Source organism: Dendrobium catenatum, unplaced genomic scaffold (assembly GCF_001605985.2).
Source record: "Dendrobium catenatum unplaced genomic scaffold, ASM160598v2 fragScaff_scaffold_716, whole genome shotgun sequence".
NCBI classification, from domain to species: Eukaryota; Viridiplantae; Streptophyta; class Magnoliopsida; order Asparagales; family Orchidaceae; genus Dendrobium; species Dendrobium catenatum.
The window spans coordinates 6,181,903-6,198,692 of record NW_021319178.1 but is presented as its reverse complement, the minus strand read 5'-3'; the positions used below and the strand labels follow the sequence as shown (position 1 = coordinate 6,198,692).

Sequence of the window (16,790 nt, the reverse complement as noted above, 5' to 3'; positions counted from 1 at the left end):
GGCTGATGAGATGGGTGCAAATAAGTGCCTATTGCTAGGCAAATTATCTCTATGTCTAGAGACGAATTAAATGCAACCACGTCAATAATACCGAGCTGTGATACCGAGTGAATGTGTGATGTGATGAATTCTGATTGATCTCCATACAACGTTAGCTGTCCGCACATAATAATTAATCCTAAGGATGAACATCTAATAAAAAATATTACCATTTTCTTTATAACATCAAATTAGGAAAGAAACTAATGAGACATGAAAAAGGATATAGATAGATCAGCATGAAAATGAATAGTACACAGATCTAATATTCAACAGCAAGCGTAAATTGCCCTCTAACCAAAAAGTAAAGGCATGCATCAGCAAAAAACTAAATGGAGAACAAAATATTTGCAAGCCAAAAATTTCCTACAATAGTGTGGCTGCAGAGTATGTTTGAGAATATTTGATGCGTCCATTGAAAAAAACAATACACAAAAAAAAAAATCCATGTAGACATTCTGTGTAACAAACCATCTACACCATGAACAAGCCACCACTCCACAAATAATGTCAAGGTGAAGCAGCTTCAGCTTCAACAAAATCAGACAAGAAGCCAACTTGTTAGCTAACCAGAATCTGCAAAAAGAACGAAGCGCAAGTTATTCAGGCAATAAAGTGAGCAGAAAAATAGTGAAATAATATGAAGGGGCAGTTGAAATAAGTACTCTGGTGGCTTTAGCTGCCAAAGTTATAGGCCTTAGGAACCACCTCCTGTCTCAACCGTGGCTGCCTTCTAAATTTGAACAAGACAGAAAAATAAACTTCCAAGTAAAGCAACCAAGCTCCTCTTGCATTAACTACATCTTAAGTTGAATGCTGACCTTGACATTGCTATCAGATGAAGAATTAGATGTTCCTGAAAACCTGTGGAAGTTAATAAGAGAATTTTGATGAAATCACTCTATCAGCACTCGAGCATGTAGAAAAATCGATTCAAAGATGTGACCAAACTGGGACAAATAAAAACCTTGCAGCTCTGGCTTTACTTTTCTCTTCTTCCAAAGCATTTGACTTTGGTTTCTGGGAGAATCTCTCCAAACGAGCCTTCTTCTTTGCAGCTTCATCAGTTGAAGGATGTTGGGCAAGTCCAAACCTGAGAAATGATAAAGAAGTAGTAATACGGATGATCTGAGAATACGTATACCGTACATAGGTAAATCCATGTTATCAATGGGTGGCTGCTAAGCAAAAAGTAATTAAGCTTATTAATAGTCTTCACAGGAAAAAGCAACTGGGTGAGACCTCTCTGCCCGAGCCTTCCTCTTCTGCTCCTCTGAAACTCCCACATCTTTTCCAGAAGAGGGTGAATTAGTGCCAAACCTGTCACAGAAATCAAAACTAAATGATCGATCTGTGGTGAAAAGACATCCATGTTCCATTCTGGTATAAAAATGATGCAAGCAATATAACGTCGGTTTCAATGAAATCCCATAAAAAATGAAACTAATCTCTAATTCTCTATGGGTTGATTTCCAAGTTATCTTAACTCCTCCATCGATAATCCTAAATTACTTATTCCATAAAATGTTGTTTCGAGGAAAGATATTCCATCTAGTGCAAACCAAGGAAAAACATGACTTGGTTATGAAATCCAAAATAAAATACGTTCAAAAGATGGGGAAAAAAACAACAGCAACGAAGCAATAAAGGGTTCTGTGTTGAAGCCACTTGATACATATCTCAACCTACCTAACCACCACAACTTCTCTTATCATCCCATTCTCTTTTCAGTCTTTTGCCTCCCCACAACCTCAAGCTCCCTCCTATTTCCGATTCGTAGATATAATAGCTAGAGACCCCACACATGGCTGCTTTATCTTTTTTCATTCTTTCTTACTGAATGTTATTTGAGGTGCTAAGCTTATTCTTAGCAAATCATTTTGCCAACTTACATCTATATAACCTTATGTTTACTCATTTATCTTCATACTCTTCTTACATTAATTTTCTCAACATGTCCGTAGGCATATTTTCCATCTCTTAGTTGTACATGTCCAAAGCACTTAAAATCTATTTTTAGTCACATTTTCAATAAATGTCACTTTAGCATTTCCTCTAATCTAAACATTTCTTAATTTATCCTTCCTACTTTTATCACACATCAATTTTAACATTTATATTTCTATCACACTCGATTTTCATATCAATGATTTTTTTATAGCCCAACATTAGGATACAAACATCATCAGCCAGATTACGATATAAACTAACCTTTAAACCTCCATGATATCATCTAATCACATAAACTCCATAATCATTTCTCCATTTTAAATATTTAGCCTTAAATAAAAAAGTTATATCCTAATCCTTCAACGTAATAGATTCAAAGATATTTAAATTCATCATACCTATGTATCAAACCTGCTAAAATTATATATTATATGCTCAATCTTTGTTATACAAATTATAATATCCTTATCTTCTAAATATTAACTCCAATTGTTTTTATTTTTTTTACTTATTTCAGTTAATGCATCATTAAATAGAACTATAAATATCAACTTAAAAAAATATACACCAAGGCACCTTCCTTTAAATATATTTTATAAACATTTCTATAACAAATATAAAAAATTATAAACCCAAAGTTAATAATTCATGTAAACCCATTGATAGAAAGAGCTGACAACTTTATAGTTATGTTAAATTAATGCCTCACTTGCATTAGGTGGTTTTCTTTGCATGAAGCGGCAGATGAAGGAATAGTACGTCTAAAGGTTGCTGATGTGAGGGGGCCGAAGTAAGTAAAAGGAGAAGGCTTAAGATGCTATTGGTTGGATATGAGTGGATGAGAGGATTGAAGAGCTTGGAAGAAATGGTTGGGTTGGCTTTAGTGGGAAAAATAGTTGGATTTATAGCTGAGACAAGTAAAATGAAGGATATATGAGCCTTGCAAGACTCATTGAGGATGGTTCGCAAACAAAGCCTAACTTTCAAACACGACTGCACAAATACATAATGATTTGATAAGCAATGAAAAAGTTTCTTTTTCATTCCTCGTATCATCAATATTTATAGTACAATGACATATTAAAGTTCAAAATTCAAAAGCTAAAAAATTGTAGTTATCTTAGTCATCCATTCAGGAATGAAGCCTTATGTAACTCCCTCATTGTGTTTTTGTTTGAGATGGCTTATGCTTTCAGCTTTTGTTGTTAAAAAACTTATTTCCCTACCTTGATTTCAAACATGCCATCCAAAAGCAACTTCTCAATGTAAAATTTTGAAAGCTCTAAAAAAACTATCGAAATTGACACAATTTTCTATTGGGGCTGCTTTTTCTACCACAAAACCTATCTAAAACAAAACTTAACTACTTATTAAACAACTACTTTGACGATGCCTGTAATGATCGTGAAATGTAATTCCCTTGATTTCAGTTTTGTAACTCCTTGAAGTTGAATCATCCTTGAATACGTATGAAATTGCTACTTTGATGATGTTTGTAATGATCTTGAAATATAGCTTCCTTGATTTGAATTTTGCAACTCCTCTTTGAGTTTGAATTGCTCAATCCCTTGCATTAATGGGAGACCCTGAATGACTTCACCAAATTATAAAAGGACTTCATTAATTCAACTCACTTCAAAAGTCCAACTACAAATAACTTCCAACTAATACAACTCAACCAACTTTCAACTAACTCTTAACAAAGTTAACTAACTTATAAAATCAAGATTATAATAATTATTTATGATGAATATAACATCAAGATGAACATGATGCTACTTAGTTAAATATCATTGATGTGATGCATCAATTCTCTCCCACTTAAAAATTCAGCTCTAAAAAGTTTAAATTGATGTAATGAGATGAGGGTCAATAGTCCATGTAATTATAAGGGTGATGAAGTGTCTAGTTGTAGCTACATCTTGTATTACAATGTTTGTAGCTGCTGAGAAATTTGAATATAAAGAGAACTATAAAAGTGGGCCTATTTCTCCTCCAAGTGTGTTGGTCTCCCAATCCCAACGATTTATGAATCCTTTTAAATGGTAGAATATTATTTTCAATGACAGCAAGAGTGTAAATCATGTTAAAATATTAAACTATTAAAATAATCATTCAATCCAAGGGTCCTATGTAACATGTAGCATTTTATAGTTGCACAACTAGAGGAATGAATGTGATATAAAGTGTAAGCACTATAATTATACTCATGAGTTGAATTATTTTGAAAATTAGCTATTATATATTTATCATGTTCATGTGAAATGGTAGTAGCACATGTCAGTGAAGATTAAGGAGAATGTTGTATTAATAATAAAGCAATAATATGAAATGAGTGACGCACTAGATCAATTTGTTAGGAGATCAAACAAATGAATCATCTATAGTATTATGCACTTAATGCAATTACTGTGGTAGATCAGATTAGATAGGTAACTTGAGAGTGAGGTCTAAAGTAGCTTGAATGTTTGAAATCACAAACAGATGCATGTCTTAGGTGCCAAAGATATATCATCCCTCACAAGAAAGATAAAGTTAAGTAGTGGTTTACAAAAGGATGTATATGTAATTCATAAGGCAAAGGCACATCATATCCTTCATAGTAAGGACATCTTTCAAAGAGAAAACTAAGAGACTTATCATTAGAATCATCATTATCAAACGGGTTGCCCAAACTATATGTACCATAAGAAATAACTTTGATGAGCGATGATTTGAAGTGCCTAGAATGGTTTGCTGGTTATTAAAATGCAATAACTTAACAGTAGGTTCATTATGGCGTACAAGCAAATAATCTTGAAGCAAAGTATTTATGTGACCCTTGTCAGAAATGATGTGTTCTCCCATGCTGGAAAGCCTCTTTAGAAGATTCTTTTTTTTTTGTCGTTTTAACTACTTTCAATGGAGTTAGTAGAAGAATCAATCATTATCAGTTTCTCTTTCTAGTTGGGGAAAAGAATCATGAGATACAAGTTGGTGTCTTTATTAAATTTGATTGACGAGAAAGTTTGGAAATATTGCTTTTATGTTTAAAGATAAAATATTATAAAGACTGCCACACATAACATTCTTTTCAAGAATCATGTCTCTAGAAGGATATGTATCATGCCCAAAAGAAGGGATTTTGTTTTCAATTATCAAAATAAAGAATATTTCATGATAGATAAAGAAGCTAATTTTGAAAGCACTAGGACAAACAAATAAAGAAGAGTGTTTTAGCTGTAAATAATGAAAATAATATTAGTGCATGAAAGAGCTTTCAAAGTCTTTAAGCAATTATCAAAAACTCACTTCCATTAATAATGACAAGCATATAAAATTTGAGAAATAAAAAAAGAACCAATCAAGAAAATATTACTCAAGAGTTTACGATCTAAATCACATTCATGGGTTTTGCAAGTTTATCAAATGGATCACACTAGTCATAACATGTAACTTTCTAATAAATAAAATAGTGGGGTCAGTCTCGACTGGTTTAGGCGTTGAGAAAACATAAAATGAGCACGCTAACATCCTTTACATCTAAGAAAGTAACTAAATTATCATATTAAAAACAAATCAAAAGGTGAGGTTTGGAAGAGGTTACCCACAACTAAAAATGAGATTTACCACTTGTTGAAATCAATATGGAAGCCTTGTTGATGTTGTCTCCTTGTGCTTTCCAATTCTTCTAAACATGTCTCTCATACAAAAAATAATGGAGAGGAGATGACAACTCTGCAGCTAAGGTGGTAAATTAATGCCTCATGAGCATTCAAGACTATGGTTAAATATAGGGGAGTGAAAAGTAGTTTAAGAGCAAAAGAAGAGATTGTAAGGCTTGGGATAAATGGTTGGGTCGGCTCAATGGGAAAGCAAGATGGATTTAAAAGTGAGATAAATGAGAAAAATGATATGGTGTGCCTCAATTAGCATGATTCGCAAACCAAGCCAAAGTTTCAAACATGCATACAAATATATACAATGATTTTATAATCAAGGGAAAAGTTTCTTTCGTTTTCTCACTTCATCAATATTTCTAATACAATGACATCTTCAAATTCAAAATTCAAAAGTAATAAAAAATGAAATTACCATTAATTATCCATTCATGAATGAAACTTGCATAACTCCCAAATATGAATTTGAAATCCCAATTGAATGATTATGAAATTGCAACTTCAATGAAACTTATAAGATGAACTCCCTGATTTGAATTTTATAACACAATGAATTTGAATTATGTTACTCTCAAATCTGAATTTGAAATCCTCTTAAATGCTTATGAAACTGACACTTTGATGATGCTTGCAATATAATGAAAAGTAAATCCCTAACTTCGATTTTGTAACTCTTGAATTTGAATTGTCATATTTGAATTTGAAATCCTCCTTAAATTTTGATGAAACAACCACTTTTGATGATGCTTGTAATAATCTTGAAATATAATTCCCTTGATTTGAATTTGTAATTTCTCTTTTGTGCAACTCCGTATATTAAGTGGGGGTTGGCAACATGATGAGGGTGCCTGGTTGACTTAACTACATTATTTAGGACTTCATTAATTCAACTCACTTCCAATTACAAATAACTTTCAAGTAGCACAAATAACATAAGACTAATTCAACTAACTCTTAACCAAGTTAACAAACTTTTGAAATTCAAAATTACAATCATTATTTGAAATGAAGATAATATCAAGATGAACATGAAGTTAAAATCTTCTTGATGTGTTGCATCACTTATAATAATTGAAAAACTGATTGGTCACTCCACAAATATTTTTAATATTAGTCAATGCTCTATCCTATATATTTTTAATAATGTCAAAACGTCTTAACAAGCGTTTCTTCCTTAAAGTATACCAAATCAATTCCCTATGAAACAAGTTATACGAATCTAAAGATCAATAAAAAATATTTAAAGGTTATTTCTTTGTTTAATATACTTCTTCATTAATCACCTTAACACAAAAATCAACTGATTCTCCAAAATAAATTTTCTTAACATGAAACAAAATTTATCCTGCAACTTTTTAAAGCCTGTGTTTCATTACATTCGTCATAACTTTATTGTATAAATTTTAACTATGATTCATCTATAATCAGCACAATCTAAAACCATCGCCTTTGTTCATATATCAAAATAGTTCATTTTCAATTATTTGGCATCCTTTTTATCTTCAAATTTTTATTGGAAAGACCTGTTACCAAAATCAATGCAATATCCCCCACAACAGTTCAAATTTAAATACACATATCATCTGGACCTAAAGCCTTACTTTTATATATCATTTTCAAAGTTAACCCCAATTCAATTTTTAGACTAATATATAATATCCTTTACTATATTATTCATCCTGCTCTTCAAAAATAACTTTTCCTTAAAGCTCTCATTTAGAAATTTCTTTTATCCATTCTTGATGATGTTTTCATCTTTAACCTAGATCTTAGAATCTTCTTTTCTCTTATCTTAGTTTTTTTAATATATATATTCAATATTATTGGTACCAAGCATATTATATAAATCATCAAAAGTTATAAATTTTGCATTACCATTTTTGCAAGACTTTTGATTTCCTTATATCCGCTATAAACTTCAGTAGTAATCAAAATTTTCAACTTTTAAAGGTGCATTCTTTAACTTAATAATCCTTTGTACACTCCCACTCCACCGAATCTCCTTATCATTATATGATCTATTTCTAAACTCTTCTAAAACGTCTGCAACAATTCTCTTAATATAACCAACCATCTTATCCCACATCAGGTTTGACTTAATTAAAGAATTTCAATCTCTCTCTCTTAATAATAATATCTTTTGAATGTGTTTTTTCGTATACTCTTTAGGCATACATTCATAACTACTATCCTATGCTATGTGGTCAAATTTTCTCCTTTAATCACCTTACAATCTTTACAAGAAGATTTAATTTGTCATATGGCAAGTAAAATGAAATCTATTTGTGATATGATTATTCCAATTTGGAAAGTAGCCAAGTATTTATTTCTTTCTTATAGTGTTCAAGACCATGAACTACTACAAAATCGAGTAAAACTTCTCCCATCGCATTTATACCTCCTATTCTATAACCATCATGAATCCTCTCATACCCCCTAACCTATTATAATCAACACGATCATTTAAATCAACATCAATAATTATCATTTCTTAAGTGAGCATATATTATAATAGTTTATCAATCTCAAATCAAATTTGATTTTTTGAACTATCTTCTAATCCAACTTTAGGAGCATAATCTTAGTTGTCATGAGATGGCTTGAAGTAAACTAAAATAGCAAAAAAGTTGATCAAGAAAACACTTTTTTAATGCTTCTATATATACTTTTACCATGAATATAAAAATAATTCTAAACCAAGAAACAGGACTTCAATGGTTTCTCAATTAAAATAGCAGGATACAAGAAAAAAAACATTTGTACAAGCCAACTGTAGAACCTTAAAGCACTTAAATTAAAATGAATGAGCATACTTCCAGCATTCAAATGTTTATAGAAATAACTATCCAGAAAGTAAATACCTCAGTGTACTGTAGGAAACCAGAAGACCATGAACTGCCACATTACCCAGGCCAGAGTGCATACGTTCATCAAAATAACCACAACATACTACTATCAAGTATCAACCTTTCCACCCCTCAAAAGGATGAGGTCACTGGGGGATCAGTTTAGTGGTACTAAAAGTTGATTTAGAGCCAATAATATAACCAGAAGCCTAACAGCAGTATTAGTTTTTATGCCATGGTACCAATACAATGGAAGTTTATTTGGTTTCCTCATGCTCGGTGAAAGCTTTAAATCAATACCAACTTTCCATTTAGCTCCAAGAAAATAAACAATGGTATTAATAGAGCCAAAGATCATTTGGTTTTACATAAAATACGAATGGAGAGGCAATCTCTATAAACATTGATAAATTCTCAACAACGCAATTGTTTTTCCAAGTTCTGCAAATCTCTCTCTCTATTATCCTGAACGCTCCCTTAAATTACCTCTACTAACAAAAAACTGTCTGAAAACTGCCTTCTATCCCTACTCTAGTGGTGAAACGTGGTCTAAAAGGTCTCCAATAAGCTATAGAAAGAAGGCGGAGAAAAATTCAAAATTGAAACAAGACAGGCATAGGTACTTCTACCGAACATCTTTTCCATTTTCTGTTTTTACACAACGATCCAATGAAAATGTGTACAAAATGATTTGTGGAGATTGCATTCAACTCTTCAGCCAACACTAAATATAGAATGAGTATTCATAAAGCCAATCCCAAAAAGTTGGGAAAGGCTGCTGATGATGATAATGATGTCCAATGAAAATTTTCATTAAAATTCAAAATTACAAGATTCATCCTACTAAAAAAACTACCATATAGCCTCAGATCACTTTTTCTGAGGGCAGGTTAAAGTCTTCCTTTGTAACTAAATCCTAACAAGAGCTGAATTTCCTTAAATAACCAATTCATCAAGCCTCAATATAAGTAATTATCACGAGCTTGTCATCTGCCTTTAATTCCTGATAAAGAAATGCTGCCCATCAATATGCTTTTAGTCCTAAACAGCTGAATTTCAACTATAACTATTCAGTGTTCCGTGATGCGCTTCGGTTTGGCCTAGAACAATTGATAGTTTTTGAGGCTTCATTAATGTTAAGCAACTATGATGCACCGACACGGACACGACACGACACGGACACGGGACACGGTATTTTTTTAAAATATAGGACACGGGTGCGGTGTGGACACGGCATAATAATTTTTTAATATAATATATAAAAATTAAGGTGACATTATATTAAAAATAACAAGCAATAATAAATCAATTTCATGATAACTTGTTTAGCTTATAACACAAAGATGTTTAGTACAAAATGTCTAGTACAACCACAAAAATATAAGCAAAAAATCATTTAGTACAACATGAAGATCCAACTACTCAATAGAGGGAATGATAGAATTAGATTCAGAGATTGGTCTTTGGCCTTCAATATCATCATCATTGAATATCATTGCTTCCAACTCTGGTTCATCAAGAGAAAGATTTGCAACCTCCAATAATCTCATATCATCAAGGCACTCGAACCCATCTCCAGCAACACCCCACATCACTCAACACTCTTTCACATGTCATATCAAGTGGGGTTTTCCTTGATAGAAGATGAAGATTTGTATGCACATAAACTAAATCTTCAGCTCGTTGTGGAGTTATTTTATTCCTCTTCATTGATAGAATATATAAGTATGTGCTCCAATTTCTCTCACAACAGGAAGAGGATGATACTAAAAGTTATGCTTGTTTTCAAAGTTCGTAAGTTATTCATATGGAAAGATATCGATCATGTACCGAGAGGTACCGAGCGATACCGAGCATGTACCTAGCGGTACCGAGCATGTACATTAGCTTTTTTTTGGTAAGTTTCAAAAAACAACAATTAATATTTCAGGCGTCGAGAGTCAGACGTTGATGCCATTTATCAGTCACCGAGAGAGGAGATGAAAATATTTTCACTGCCAAAAAGAAATGAAAATGAGAATATTCGATGATTGGGAATTAAGTGTGGACGTTGATTTGGTGTTATGGATAAGAAATATAAAATTTATTTTAAATCCCACAAAATACAAGAAATTATATTTAAAAAAATTATAAAATATTTAAGATACGCGTGTCGGACACGCGTGTCCAATTTGCATTAAATATTTTTTAATCGGACACGTTTGCGGCGTGTCTGACACGTGTCGGAGGAGTGTCGGACGAGTGTCATGTCGGACAAGATGTCGGACACTGCACGCCTCTTTGAGGAGAAGTGTCGGTGCATCATAGTTAAGCAACTGTTAGCTAAAAAGCAACCCAATTAATAGTTAATTTTGATTGACTCTGCACAAGAACCATGATGTATAAGAAAAAAATAAAAAAATTAATACATAAATTATTGCAACAGTCAAATAAGAGAATGAGCATCCAACATAACTATGTAAAAGGGGAATAATTGACAGGTACTTAAGGTTTACCTAGTACCTTTTCAATATCTACATAATGTTTAGGAAGATCTGTTAATCGCATAAGAAAGCAGAAGTAAATCAAGAGGATATGGGTTGAGGAAGAATAAAAAGAAGTCAACTGTAGACAAGAATATTTGGTCAAAGGTTTTTTATTAGTACTAGGTCAAATTTTTTAATAATTTCATGGAGAACAAAATAAGGGGAAAAACCCACAAGGCTGGCTTAGAGATTTTGTGGTTCTATAGAAGTATAAATAAGGACCAACAATGAAAATGGGATGTTTAATCACATGCAATTATGCAATGAAATACATCGTTTGTGATTTGTTGGTTTTATATAAGTAGAAATAAAGACTATCAATCTTTGCCTGTATATCTCAAGGCTAGATAAAAAAAGTTTTGGAGTGATATACATTAAAAAACCAGTATTTTCAGTCCCAATCCCAAAAAGAAAAGTTGAGGACTAATATTAGATTAACAACCGAGCATAAAACTTATGCAAAAGTTAATGAAATCAATTCAAAGTCAAATTTTATTAATGCTATGATGCTCCCTAGAAGGAGCACACTGCGACTTAACTTTGATTATAGTGAGAAGTAGGCACACCACAATTTTAAACCAATTACAATGAAAGTTGGGCAAGTCTTGTGTAGGATGTAACCCTTCAGATATATACAACTTAACTTATTTGTCATGAAAAGTAAGCAAGGGTTGAGTAGATCTAAATTTAAGATCAGATTTTTCTACATGCAATTTTGGGACTTTAAATGAGATGTCAAAATAATTGGTAGACACAATGATTAGAGGAAGAATAAATACTGCTTGTTTAAAGAAAATAAGTGCAAGGCAAAAAAAAAGGAATAAAGATTATATATTGATATATGTTGAAAATGTGAATAATAGAAATAGTACAAAAGAAAATTGAAAGATAAAATTGTTGAGATGAATAAGGTTAGTGATAGATTGACTATATTTCAGATAATTGTCAATGAAAACATTATAAATGATCTTAGTGCTTATACTTCACAAAGAGTATAGTGAAGTATAAAGTAGCTAAGACAAGATATAAGAGAATTAGATATTTTAATCAAAATAGAGACATTAGAAGCAAATAAAGGGCCTTATTAAAGTTGAATACACAAAGAAAAAGGAAAATATTGCCTTCAAAAACTATTAAATAAAAGTTTTAACAAAAAAATTGTATTTACTAATATTAACAAAAGACTAGCGATTTCACCAAGAATAAATCTTCACCTTTAAATTTCAAAAAGAAATACTAGCACTTCATATCTCCCATATTTTCTATATACCTCATATCAAATTTTAAGTATATCTATTATTTCAGACACTTCTCATGTACAAAAAGACTTTCCCATATAATGATGTGTCAATAGCTACACAACAGTTAAATAGGCACTTGAATCTCTTAACCCCTAAACTCCATCTTTGTTTCCAAGACAATTATAGATTCCAAACTATTATTATAACTTCCCACCATCAATTTATTTTGGAACTAAAGATATCTTGCAAATATATACACATGTGTCTATTTTTTAATGTATCTTTATGGGATACATTTGATTAGGCTAATTAATCTCCTAAATTTCTTTAAATAAACAAGCTTGAAAAATTATGTGTTCAATTCATTTATATTCATGAACAACATAGTTTCAAGCTCGTGAATAGGCTTCATATGAAGCTTGATAAGAAGCTCATTAAGAAGCTTGATTCCTATTCGATGCAAAGATCGAGAACAAACTTGTTAATAAGTAGTGTTTGGAACTAAATATATTTCTTAAGATTAGTTTAAAACTTTATTTGATATATTTTCACATAATTTTACGTTTTATTATAACAATTAATTATTATTTTATAAAAATTAATTTCATTTTTTATGTTATACCCTTTCATTAGAATGAATTTGTTCATGAATAAGAAATATTTGTTCATGTTTGTTGAATTATTTGTTTAAGGTGTTCATGAACAAGCTTCTTTATAAGAAGAATCATTAATGAGCTCATTTGTTTGTGAATATACTTGTTTAGTACCTAGGAAATATTCAGTGGATAAGTTCAAGAATGAACTCGTTTGGTAGTTCGAAAACACTGGCTAGATATATTTGCGAACAATCTCTATAACAATTATTTATTAGTATGCTCGATAAAATTCGTTTGTTTAAAGCTCGTTAAGCACGAATGAACCGAATATAAACCAAACATGAACATCTTTCATTTTAAACTAACCAAGCTTGAACACAAATAGAAAAGCTCAAATCGAGCTTGAACTAAGCTTGAACACAAATAATAAAGCTCGAACTAAGCATGAACAAGCTGATAATAAACAAGTTAAAACATGAATAAGTATCTGCTCGGCTCCGCTTGGTTCATGTGCATCCCAAAAAAAACTATTAGACAAATTGAAGTTAGTAGAACTAACTAGTCTTGTAATCTTAACTAAATATAAGCTGTTTTGTATTGATTTCATAAAATATTATGAAATCTAGGTCATATTTCAATGGACAAGCCTAAAACATCCTACTATCATTAACATAATAATTTGAGATAGCCTCAAAGATTAATAAGGTAATTTGATGAAGAATGTGGTATATTAGCAACACTAAAAATGAGAGGCTCAAGATTCAATGGTTCGACTAACTAATAATATTAAAATTATTCCAATAATACCTAAATTACATAAAAATAATATGATAATTATGCAATAATATAAATATGCGAGTTAAAAATGAACACAATTTACACATAATCTTATTTTTTGTAATTTTAAATTTAAATTTCTTCAATTGATTCATATTTAATAAAATATTTATTCAAATATAAACTTACAAATTATATATAAATTATTACTAATTTATATTATATGTTTAGATATAATTCACACTATAAATCTAATATAGTGAGAATACCATTATAAATTTGGATATTATATATATATATAATCATATATAGATCATTTATCATATAAATACTTAAATAATCAATTTATATAGTGCATTTATTAAATTAAATAATTAATAATATATAACTAAAAAATAACATATTATACACATTCTAAAAAAATAAATATGAAACTTGTATGAGAAATGAATATAGTATGTTTTTAGTGGAATTTTAGAACTTCAATTTAGTTATTTTGTTTCTACATCACTTAAAGCTTTCCTAGTATTATTATATTAACTATTTAGGTTTGCAAGCTAAGAAATCATATGACATGGTGGAGCTGACAAATGCCAATTAGTTGGTGCTTCTTTGCCAAATGTTTATTCGAGAAATTTAATGCTTATTAAAAAATTAAATATATTTAATTTAAATTAATTTGTTAAGAATAATTTATTTAATATATTATAAAATTTATTAAATTAATATAAATGATTTAAGTAGTTCAATTGAATGGCTGGATTTCAAAAACAATGATTGGCTTGCCGATTGCCCGATCGAACCGATGGTTCGCTCTAATTTTAACTAGCAATACTAATATGGTCCTTGGTCTTGAATGGATTGGTAACCTGATCGTTTCTCTATTCAACAGGTTGAACCGACTGGTCTAATCTGATTTTTAAAACACTCTCATAATAAGTAGTTAATAATAAGTATGAATAAGTGTTAGTTAAAAGTTAACAATAATTAGAGTGCCTATTATATGATAAATGGCAATTAGAGACTAATTGCACCTAAGTTATAAATAGAAATTGCCATTGATATCTAATTAGAAACAAAGAATGATATCAATTAGTTACAATTTAGAATTAGTTACTAGCAAATAAATATTAGATAGATAATTGCAATTGCTAGCAATTAACTTATAAACAGAAATAATGCAAAGGATAACACGTGAACTAAAATTTGAACGGACTAATTCCCAAAAGCTAAACTCCAGATATTTAACCCAAAGCCATCGGGAAACTAGATTGGAATAAGATGTATATCTTTATATTACAAGATATATTCCAAATTAGTTAGCCTCAATAATTAAATAACCTTCTTTTTTGGTCTGGACTAGGAAGTGAATGGAAAAAAAAAACACTTGGAAAATGGGGCTCGTTATCTTGTTGGTTTTTAATTTCAAAGGGATTTCTGAAGCCTGGGACAAAGAGCACATCAACTTAAGCAATAACAACCCTATAATATGTTTTGAAGTTTACAGCATGGAAAAAGCTCAAGAACAAAGCTAACTACCCTCGAAAGATTAGTCTCACGGGACTTAAAAAATTATATACACAACGAAGTTCATTCGCTATTCTGAGCGTTAACTTTTCTTTGTAGTTATTCTCTATTTTGAACATCAACTTTTATCAAGTTCCTGAAATTTCAACAAAACGCAAATGAAAGTTATGTAGAAAGATTAAAGAACCTAATCCCATAAGAAGGAAACACACCCAACCCACAGAAAACAATGACATCCCAATCTTTAACCAAAGAATCAAGGACAAGTTTTCATGTCTTGAAGAGTACCGCATATCTACTGCTAAACACTTACCGTTCGGCACGAGAATTACGCTTCTCCTCTTCAGAAAGTTGAACTGGCACTCCGAAGCGCTCGGCGCGGCGAATCTTTTTCTCGAGGCTTGAAGCTGGCCGCGTAGTCTCCGGAGCGGCGACTTCCGAAGGGGAGGTACTCGAATCTAAGGACTTCTCCGCCATGAACTTGCTTGCTTCTACGGCGTCTCCCTGAAAGGTCACGACTGCGGCGCGGAAGAGAGAAGTGGAAGCCTGGAAGGGAAGGTGAGTGGAGAGATCTAGGGTTTTATTCGGGGTTTCTTTTCTCTGCACTTCCCGAGTGAGGCACTTCCCGAGTGATCGAGCGAGCGTTTAGAAAATAATTTAAGTTTGGTATTTTATATATATATATATATAATTATATATATATAATTGCCTCCTGTCTTTGCAGGAGAGTATAAAAGAGATCCCCCACTTTATAGGATGATATATATATAAATTGCCTCCTGTATTACAGGAAGATATGACAGATGTCTCCCAGCTTGCAAGAGAACATCTGAAATCATTTTTTCTTTGCATTATAGACATATATAAATTATCTCTTATAGTATAGGAGGATATGCAGGGTATAATAATAATAATAATAAAAGGCAAGTTATAAGCGTCGAGTATTTACATAATATATACGTATATATTGAACTTGGCATAGTTGAAATAATTATATTAATGTCATCAAATATAAATGATGCCCCTTTTTCTACAATTTGGTAATATGTTAATATAATATGATATATTTTTAAAAAATAAATATGTGGTGGAAAGTGGCATGGGAGACTATAGGTCATCAAGTGCAACATAAATCTTGGTGTTGATATCAAGAGTTATCGTTGGTGTTGATTGTGTATATAAGCCTTACAAGAAGTGATATGCATCAACTTTGTTGATGACGACATACACCAAAATCAAAGAGCAACAGTGTAGTCAAGAGACCATAATCAAAAAACTGTGATTAGGTGACCGTGATTAGAAAATTGTAATCATATTATAGCGGTATGAGGTTCTCTATTAACCGAAAGTAACCAGAGGATCATAATAAGATACTGATGATTGGGGGTGGGCGTAGTTGGGTATAATGGTAGGAAGATTGTGATTAGGTTGTCAATGGATAATAGTATGATAATCATTGTTAAGGGATCTTAATTGAGCATAGTGGTTGGACGACCATATTTGAAGGCTGATAATCGAAGGCTATAATGAGGCGACAGTGATTGATGGATGTGGACTAAAGTTAGATGACGGCGGTTGGATGGCCATAATAAAGAGAAGGTTTTTAAAGGACCATAGTCGGACTAAATGA

At 31.4% G+C, this 16,790-nt stretch overlaps 1 protein-coding gene across 2 annotated transcripts; it reads right to left on the bottom strand.

Moving 5' to 3' along the window:
- Positions 1 to 246: 246 nt before the first annotated feature.
- LOC110109605 (protein MODIFIER OF SNC1 11) lies at positions 247 to 15,819 on the bottom strand. Of its 2 annotated transcripts, none has more exons than XM_028696040.1 (5): positions 15,474 to 15,819; positions 1,282 to 1,359; positions 1,007 to 1,132; positions 861 to 903; positions 247 to 769 (listed from the first exon to the last, which is right to left on the bottom strand). In XM_028696040.1, exons 1-5 carry the CDS (start codon positions 15,635 to 15,637, stop codon positions 737 to 739), a joined length of 444 nt encoding a protein of 147 aa, XP_028551873.1. In that variant the 5' UTR covers positions 15,638 to 15,819; the 3' UTR covers positions 247 to 736. The 2 variants fall into 2 exon arrangements, with proteins under 2 accessions (XP_028551873.1, XP_028551872.1); XM_028696039.1 differs by having other exon boundaries at positions 247 to 772; positions 15,474 to 15,817.
- Between the last annotated feature and the right edge of the window lie 971 nt (positions 15,820 to 16,790).

What these genes read in the sequence shown, in the direction of transcription:
- LOC110109605 (XM_028696039.1), bottom strand. Translation starts at nt 15,637, where the DNA reads ATGGCGGAGAAGTCCTTAGATTCGAGTACCTCCCCTTCGGAAGTCGCC. An exon ending in CGTAATTCTCGTGCCGAACG is followed by an intron (nt 1,360 to 15,473) that starts GTAAGTGTTTAG and finishes TTTCTGTGACAG; the next exon opens with GTTTGGCACTAATTCACCCT. An exon ending in CATCTGATAGCAATGTCAAG is followed by an intron (nt 773 to 860) that starts GTCAGCATTCAA and finishes GTTCAAATTTAG; the next exon opens with AAGGCAGCCACGGTTGAGAC.